We start from the raw sequence: 8,780 nt of genomic DNA on the forward strand, positions 1-8,780 counted from the left end.
TACTTTTTTTAAGAAATGTTTTTTTCATCCTAAATGTGGACCATACAGGATACGTCTGGCCTGTGGGCTGCTAGTTTGCAGTTTCTGGGTGTTAACCCAGTACTTCTGACTAGGAGCACCCTCATCTGATTGTAACAGAAGTGGGAGACTAATATTGTTGATCTAATAGCAGATGGAAAATACTGCTCTCCAGAGCAAAGCGTAGAAGGTGCGAGAAGAAATGACCGATACTGATGGTGCCGAAAGTTCAACGTGCATAGATTTGTCTGGAGAGCCTGTTATATACAGTTGAATTGGGTGTGAATTCCCACTGTTCTGATTAAGTAGGCTAAGGGGAGAGCTCAGGAACCTACGTTTTTACCTCCCCAAGTGGTTCCGATGCTTGATACCATTTTGCAAAACACCGGGCGTATGGGCTCTTTGAGTTCTGGTGTCACACCCCCAGACTTGGGCGGCATGCCTCTGGGGGTGTGGGAAGCCCGGGTCTTCTCGTGGCTTCGGTCCGTCCTGGCTCCTCGCGTTGCTGTGTACACGTGAGTGTAAGACTCGCACAGGGTCCCCTGCTGTAAGTGGAAGTGACCAGGCAGCTTCTCTCCCACTGCAGGAGCCTTGTCAAAGATGCCAGCCGTTCACACTTTCTCCCTGTTTGCCGGGATGGCCGTCCTCATTGACTTCCTGCTTCAGATTACCTGTTTCGTGAGTCTCTTGGGGTTAGACATTAAGCGTCAAGAGGTAAGTTGTTGTCAGGATGACAGTCTGTTTACAGTCTACAATCGAAGTGAGGTAGCAGGAGGGTGTCACCTTTGTTCCTCTTTGTCCTCTCAGAAAAATCGTCTGGACGTCCTTTGCTGTGTCAGAGGCTCTGAAGATGGAACTGGCATCCAGGCCTCAGAAAGCTGCTTGTTTCGGTTCTTCAAAAACTCCTATTCTCCTCTTCTGCTTAAGGATTGGATGCGACCAATTGTGGTATGAGTTTGTGGTTTTCCTCATTTTTCTCCCAAAAACAGATTTGTCACATCCCTTCTAAGAAATCAGCTCGGGTGGGGCGCCTGGGTGGCTCAGTCGGTTCAACTTCCGACTCTTGATGATTTGGGCTCAGGTCATGATCTCTGGGTCGTGGGATTGAGCCCCTTGCCAGGCTCCCTGCTCAGCGTGGATTCTGCATGTCCCTCTCCCTCTGCTCCTCCCCCCTGCTTGCCCACATGCTTCTTTCTAAAATAAATAAATGAAGTCTTAGAAAGTCAGTGTGGGAAGGAGATTCTGACAGCTGTTAAGTATATATATGAAAATGCAAAAGCAAATGTGTACAAGTATATAAAATATTTTTCCAGCTGGCTTTTAGCAGTCAATATAAGCAAGTTTTTATTTTGAAGTAATTATAGATTCATAGAAAGTCGAGAAGATAGTACAGAGAGGACCCAGGTGCCCCTCACCCAGCTTCTTCCTGTGGTCTTACACAATTGTAGTTGAGCGTCAAAACCAGGAATTTGCCGTGGGCACAGCGTGTGTGTCTAGTTCCAAGTCCCTTTATCACGTGTGCAGGCTGCAGGAACCACCACCGCAGGATAACAGACTGTCCTTTCACAGCTCTGGTCACGCTGCCCCTCCGTAGTGCCACGAGCCACACCCCCCCACCGTCCCGAGTCCCCAGCAGCCGTGGAGGAGCTTTTTGTAGTTGACACACTGCATGTAGCCACCAGGGATAACCTGTCACCTCTCTACTAAAAGAACATGGATTAGTCTGCAGTAACGGTGAAGTAATAGTAATACGTAACATCTCATGAGCACTTAATATTGGGTATGGTGCTAAATAGTGGGTACAGTGCTGACTCTGGATTACCCCCAGATTTTCTCATTTAATCCACAAAACTTCTGTTACACATCTTTTATTTTTCCTGTATTACTGATGAGGAAGTAGAAGCTGAGAGAGGTTAAGTGACTTCCCCAGGGTCACTCAAATCCTGGAGCCAGGATTTGAACCCAGGTAGTTTGACTAGATACTATGATCTCAGCCACTGTCCCCTACTCTCTACTTTACCATGGTGCGTAAACTTTTCAGTTGAGAAAAGTCCTGTTTTTTATGTGTGGAAGATCTTATTTATGTTCTTAAGCTCCAGTACACGAAGCAGTCACTGTCTTTACAACTCACTTTTCATTCCAGATAGCGGTATTTGTGGGTGTCCTGTCATTCAGTATCGCGGTCCTGAACAAAGTGGAAATTGGATTGGATCAGTCTCTTTCAATGCCCGATGTAAGCTGCTTTCTCTTTGATCATGTGTAGCCAATGGTGTGAATAAATTTTCCCAACCTTGCATGCAGTTATTCCAGGCTAATGCCTGCTTTTAAATGCACGTGCTACAGGTTCCCCCAGGTTACAGGAACCGCCACAGAGCTCAGCAGTGGGGGCCGTCTTAGCATTTGGGACTCTCAGGGCGAGGGGGGCAGCCGGAGAAATAGAACAGCAAGCCTTCTACCTCGTAGGGTGCCCTCCTGATGGTGCGCCAGCCAGAGAAGCACCTTGGGTGCAGGGAGGGTGAGGAGCAGGGAACCGGCTGGGGAGGGGACTCATATCTGGGCTGGGGCCGTCTCGACCAGCAGCATCCCAGTGCTGTCTTCGTCTTTAGCCAGTGTCCCCTTGCTTTGACATCGGCAGCACATTCCTACCTTGTCCTGTTCTCTGATCATTCTTTCAGGACTCCTACATGCTGGATTACTTCAAGTCCCTCAAATACCTGCATGCAGGTCCACCTGTGTACTTCGTCCTGGAGGAGGGGCACGACTACACCTCTCTGAGAGGGCAGAACATGGTGTGCGGGGGCATGGGCTGCAACAACGACTCCCTGGTGCAGCAGATCTTCACCGCGGCCCAGCTGGACAACTAGTCAGTACCGCCTGGCGTTCTTGTCCTGTGGCGGGAGCTGCCGGAAGGGGCCCTCGGCCACAGTCCGCGTGGGCCTGTTTCTCACTAAAAATAGATTTGCTAGAAAATGTGTTGCTCAAAATCATGCTAACTCTAGCTTTACCTCAGCAAAAGCTTTAAAAGGACTAACTGACCAGCTCCCATCTCGAAGGGTTTTCCATTAAGTGGTGATGAAGTCTGTCCTTTGGGCAGCAGTGTAACATCTAGAAAAAGCAGTTAGGTTTCGAGAAAAAGGACTGAATCTGGAGACATCCCCCTCCGCGGAGCAAGTCAGTAACTTCTCCCTCCTTCTTGCTAGTACCCGAATAGGCTTTGCGCCCTCGTCCTGGATCGATGATTATTTTGATTGGGTCAAGCCTCAGTCTTCTTGCTGTAGAGTCTACAACAGCACAGATCGGTTCTGCAACGCCTCAGGTACTTTTCATCTCCTTTTCCAGATCTTTCCGTTTTCTCTGAAGACTTGCGACATTATAATTTAAAACTGATTTGCATTTCACCTCAGTTTGTGCCGGCGCTGGTCCCGTTTCCTTGGTCACCATCCCTGTCCTCAGCCGTGCTCTCTGAAGGGTGTCGTGGTGTTCTGTCTCCCTCCGCCCCCCACCACAAGGCTGCAGGCCAAACACAGTCCTGGTCGGGGGACTCTGGTTTTCAGAGTCTTCGGGGTTCTCCCAACACCACTAATGGTGTCCCTTGGTTGGGGTCTGGCTGCAGCATCTCACGGGGGTGCTTCCCTTTGTTATCACTATTGCCCTACAGTTTTGTTAGGAGTGTTAAGGTTGTTCTCGAATTTTCTTGATAAAAACATGGAAACCTTGGACTCTGATAATACCAGCTGAGTTCATCCTCCAGGGCAGGCAGCCTGCTTCGGGGAAGAAAGTTGGTACAGCCTGCGTCAGGTGAAGATGGACTCTCAGATGTATTAGACTGTGAAAATCACGTGTGTTGGAAGCTTTGGGGTCAGGGAAAAGATTCAGGGAAATTCCCCTCAGATTTTGAAATGTTTGAAAATAAAATCTGGAGCCTCGTTCTTCTCACCTCGGCCCCTCCTGTGTCTTTGCTAGTGGTTGACCCTGCCTGCGTCCGCTGCAGACCTCTGACCCCAGAGGGCAAACAGAGGCCTCAAGGTGAAGACTTCATGAGATTCCTGCCCATGTTCCTTTCTGATAACCCGAACCCCAAGTGCGGCAAAGGGTAAGTGCCATTGAGCCGTGCGGAGACGCGCCCTGTTGCGGTTATTTTGCGCGGGACGGCTGGCAGAGGGCTGGGGTGGAGGCAGCTGTCTGGGAGAGGTCCCTCTCTTCCCCTCCGCACCCTGCCCCGATCTTCTGTGAGAGCAGAAGAACCTCAGACACCCGTGAGGAGAGCGTCTCCTCGTCTCCCGCTGGTTTCACCCTGGCTCGAGCGTGCGTCCCGCCCTCGGGGCTCCGTGTCCCGGCCCCCCTGCAGGAATGGCTGCGGAGCGCCGTGCCGGCGTCTAGCAGGCCGGGAGGGGAGCAGGGATGCACGGTGTCTCAGAACGCGTTCACGTCCGTCTCGGTGTCAGGGACAGCTCCTCGGCTCGGTCACGTCACCCCGGATTGAGGTTTAGGTTCTCGCAGCCCCGCCGTTCTTGCCAGCCTGTCTGGCTGTGAGCTTATGGGCTGTCTCACGCCCTTACCCCATCGAGCCGGGCAGCCGGTTAGCCGGGGACGCAGGATGTCTGGGCCCAGAAATAGGGAAGATGCCTGGAAGTCTGGGGTGGGATGATTCAGAACCTTCTGTAGGAGGAAGAGTGTCCACACGTATGTTAGGTAAAGCCTGGACTTCCCTGTTTTCCCTAAGAGTATGTAACTCGACCAGAATCCCATCCGTCAGTCATGTATATCATGGCTGTGCTCAGAGACCCACCCTTGGTACCGAGGAAAGTAGATGCCTAAAAATAAAAATGAATCTTGCAGCTTGGTCTGCTTGCCGACTGAACGCTTTGGCCTACATAAAACAAATCCCAAGTACATTCAGCTTTTAGGAAAGCAACAGCCACCACTTACGGGGAGCCTCCTGCGCGCCCACCTCATCGCTCTCACCACACAGCCTGTGAGGAGGCGGCAGAGGACACCGCAGCCCAGATGCAGTCCCTTTGCCCGGGGTGCTGTGGCCAGTACGTGGCAGGGCCGAGACCAGTCTCACGGCCATGGACTTGGGCCCTTGTCCTTTCCTTCCTGTTACACAACACTGCTGAGCAGACGCCGTAGGAAAACACAGATGCGGAAACGAGCACCTCTGCACCCAAACAACCCAAAGCAGTAAAGAAAAGCCAGCGTGAGAGAGGATAAGCCAAAACCTCCACCTTTCCCTCTCGGCGGCCTTCCCTGTCCCTGAAATCTGCAGCTGGGGTGCCTCTGAGCCCGGGATCGGGTGACTCCACTTGGCCTTGCGTGCTCAGGTTCTGCGGGGACTTCCTGGGGCCTCTGACACCACCGAGTCTTCCCGTAGGGGACATGCTGCTTACAGTTCAGCCGTTAACATCCTCGGCAACGACACAGGTGTCGGAGCCTCGTACTTCATGACCTACCACACCGTGCTTCAGACCTCTGCTGACTTCACTGACGCCATGAGCAAAGCTGTCCTCATTGCCAGGAACATCACCACAACCATGGGCCTCGAAAGAAGTGGTTACCGTGTGTTCCCGTACAGGTAGTGTGAATTTTGTACGCGAGGTGTCCTGGGTTAGGGCCCACAGCCTGGGGGCTCTCCTGGTGGGATGCTGACCCTTGGCTTTCGTTCTGACACTGTCTCCATCATGAGCACAAGCAAAGAATATTAAGGGAAGTAGCATCTGGGCGAAGGAAGGCCAGGGTCTGGAGCACCCACCAAGGTCTGAGTGCCGGACCCACAAAATCTGGTCTCTGGGCTGGAGCTCACAATCTGAAGAAGACCCACTCCGAAACAGCACCGGGGGGGAGGTCGCAGTACTGGGGGACCGGGCTTCACTGAGAGGGAGGAGCGGACATTCCCGCCCGGTAGCCACCGGCTGCCCCTGACTGCCCCTGACTGCCGATTAGCTGGGACCAGTGCCTTTATGGAGGTTTTTCAGTTTTGTTTGTTGGGGTTTTCTCCTATAAAGTATTTTAAGAGATACCGAATTTGGAAACTATTAAAAAGTACAAGAAACAGGTGGTTTTTTCCCCCACCCCTGTGATCTTGCTTAAAGGGGTTCTGACCCATTCCTGACAGGAGGACAGCCTGTTTTTCTGTGGAAGAAGTTCTCAGAATGGGTGTCCTAATTCCAGAGAAGAGCTGACTGACTTTGCCAAAAAAGCATTTTCTCCTCAGGCCCCACACACAGCCCATTTGGTCTGAGGTAATTCTCATGATAGATCAGGACTTGTGTTTTCAACGTACCATGACATACTCTGTAAATGCCTATGAAGTGAAAAGGTTGGGCTTATGAACAAAAACTTTATCTAAAATACACATTTTGGATCAATAGGCCCTTCTTTGGGCGTCAGTGGTCAGAGGTTCATTTGAATTCCTGTGGAGGAGTCTTGCAGACAGAACAGGCAGTTTTTATGCAAGGGATGTCTGAGTAGTTCCAGTTTTGCAGTAGCGGCAGGATGAAAAATAAGTAGAGCTTCCAGAAGCAAGCACGAGCTGTAACAGAACCTTCTCCTCTCTTCTCCAGTGTGTTCTATGTCTTCTACGAACAGTACCTGACCATTATCGATGACACGATCTTTAACCTCAGCGTGTCCCTGGGAGCCATCTTCTTGGTGACCTTGGTTCTCCTGGGCTGTGAACTGTGGTCTGCAGTGATCATGTGTGTCACCATCGCCATGATCTTGGTCAACATGTTTGGCGTCATGTGGCTCTGGGGCATCAGTCTGAACGCAGTTTCCTTGGTCAACTTGGTTATGGTGAGTCCTGGCCCAGTTTGTCCCTACCTTCTGTGTCACTTCCATGAACTGTTTCTTGGGGGAAGAGACTGGGGCCAGGTCTTGCTCTTGGACAGGTGGGATGAGTGCTGATGGAGTGGGGACGTGGGTGGTGCGTAGAACAATGGAAATGTGACTGCGTGGTGTCATGGGGGTATTTTGCCTGGAACTTCTCTCCTGAAGGGTTTGCAAAAACACGTAGCCTAATGACAAGACGTTTACTTTTTATTTAGAAAAAATGCTCCTTCCCAGTGGAATTCTCTACCAGCACCTTTTGCTTCCCATGCAATTGCCAGGTGCTTTCTGATAGTCTTGAAGATACGAGCTGAGAGAATATTAAAATAGCAGCGTGTCTGTACTTAGGATTCGAGCACTGCAGGGGGAGTGGCAGGGAGGCCCAGCTAAAGCAGATCTGAGGGGTGCTGGCTCTTGAGGGGTGGGGGTAACCCTACGAGGGTTCCACAGGTGCCCCTACAACAGGCAGGTCTGTAGAGAAGCAGAGCTCTGGGTGCTGTGCCACCAGGGTCCCACGAGTCGCCGGGTACACCTTCAGTTGGTGTGGTGGGGGCTGGGTGTTACAAGGTAAAGAGGATGCGTAGGGCTCCTGGGCCTCTGGGGCGCCCTGCACGCCAGATCCTGGGAGAGGAGTACCTGCCTGCTTATTAGCATTTTCAGCCGCAAGAGGGCAGTCTGACGGGAGCACTCTTTTTCAGAGCTGTGGCATCTCCGTGGAGTTCTGCAGCCACCTCACGAGAGCGTTCACGGTGAGCGCGAAGGGCGGCCGCGTGCAACGGGCCGAGGAGGCGCTCTCTCACATGGGCAGTTCTGTAAGTAGCCTGGCCGGAGAGTTCCACACACAGTGCCCAGCCCATCAGCAGTGCTTCTCGGGAACCGGGAGAGTCAGTAGGGAAAACAGGACTTGAATTACTTAGCCACTCCCAAGGATGACACGTCTTCGGGCATTTCACGGAACAGCTATATCCTGATGTTCTTTAGAACTGTTCCCTTTGGTGAATCCTTTATAGACCATGGAGCGGAAGAGAACAGAGAGGTTTGATTTGAGCACACGTGTTGACAGCAAGGGAGCTGTGGCCCTCAGAGCCGGAGAATCTTCTTAGTTTAACTCCATAGCCTGCTTCCGCCTTTCAGCCAGTTACTTTGCTGCTCTAGAAAATACTTAATAGTTCTCATCTAAAAATACAAGGAAGTCTGTTTAAAGACAGAGTCCAGTGTCTATGCAGAATACACAGCTTTTACCCTTACACCTTTTTTTTTCAGGTCTATAAGCAGCAAATCAAACACTTTTAGGTAGAGTAGTACTGCTTGTCAGTAACTGAAAGCTGGGTTCGCCCCATTGCTTTGGGCCTTGCCCATCAGGAAATCACCGTGAGGAAGTGAGTGTTGAGTTAGAGTAGGTTGGTAAGTGCTTTCCAACCGTGTCTCTTCTTTCAGGTGTTCAGTGGAATCACACTAACAAAATTTGCAGGGATTGTGGTGTTGGCGTTTGCCAAATCGCAGATCTTCCAGATATTTTACTTCAGGATGTATCTGGCTATGGTCTTACTGGGAGCCACCCATGGCTTGATATTCCTCCCGGTCTTACTCAGCTACATAGGTAAGCATTCTTGTTCCTAATCAGGTGGATGGAGGAAGGAAAAGAGATCTAGAAGCATTCTTAAATGGTACTTAAAAAAATGGTGAGTGGAAAACAATCCAGTCTAGAGGTTTCGTGGTGGTCCAAACGGCTTCCTTAGTGAACTAATGCTTTTCCTGGAGGCTGCGCTTGGCTGCCGCGCGGGGCCCCGAAGTCAGCGCTGAAGGGGGAAGGCGCTTGTGTGGCAGCCCCGCGCCCCGAGAGGAGAGGCCGGAGTGGCTCAGGCGCCCGGCCAGCCCAGTGGGGCTGCAGAGCGTGCTCATGCCCCGACTCACCGCCCACCCCGAGAGCCGCC

The 8,780-nt window shown here is 51.5% G+C and overlaps 1 protein-coding gene across 2 annotated transcripts in view; it reads left to right on the plus strand.

Moving 5' to 3' along the window:
* NPC1 (NPC intracellular cholesterol transporter 1) overlaps positions 1-8,780 on the plus strand; it is a 48,555-nt gene that overhangs the window by 38,717 nt on the left and 1,058 nt on the right. Inside the window, exons 15-24 of one of the 2 annotated variants that reach the window (XM_021686056.2) lie at positions 605-732; positions 826-966; positions 2,162-2,251; positions 2,694-2,881; positions 3,219-3,334; positions 3,982-4,111; positions 5,393-5,593; positions 6,582-6,813; positions 7,545-7,658; positions 8,284-8,446. In XM_021686056.2, the coding sequence (XP_021541731.1) occupies positions 605-732; positions 826-966; positions 2,162-2,251; positions 2,694-2,881; positions 3,219-3,334; positions 3,982-4,111; positions 5,393-5,593; positions 6,582-6,813; positions 7,545-7,658; positions 8,284-8,446 (1,503 nt within the window). Of the gene's footprint in view, positions 1-604; positions 967-2,161; positions 2,252-2,693; positions 2,882-3,218; positions 3,335-3,981; positions 4,112-5,392; positions 5,594-6,581; positions 6,814-7,544; positions 7,659-8,283; positions 8,447-8,780 lie in introns of both variants that reach the window. The other variant, XM_021686057.2, reaches the window with a different exon arrangement.

Source organism: Neomonachus schauinslandi, chromosome 14 (genome assembly GCF_002201575.2).
Source record: "Neomonachus schauinslandi chromosome 14, ASM220157v2, whole genome shotgun sequence".
NCBI classification, from domain to species: domain Eukaryota; kingdom Metazoa; phylum Chordata; class Mammalia; order Carnivora; family Phocidae; genus Neomonachus; species Neomonachus schauinslandi.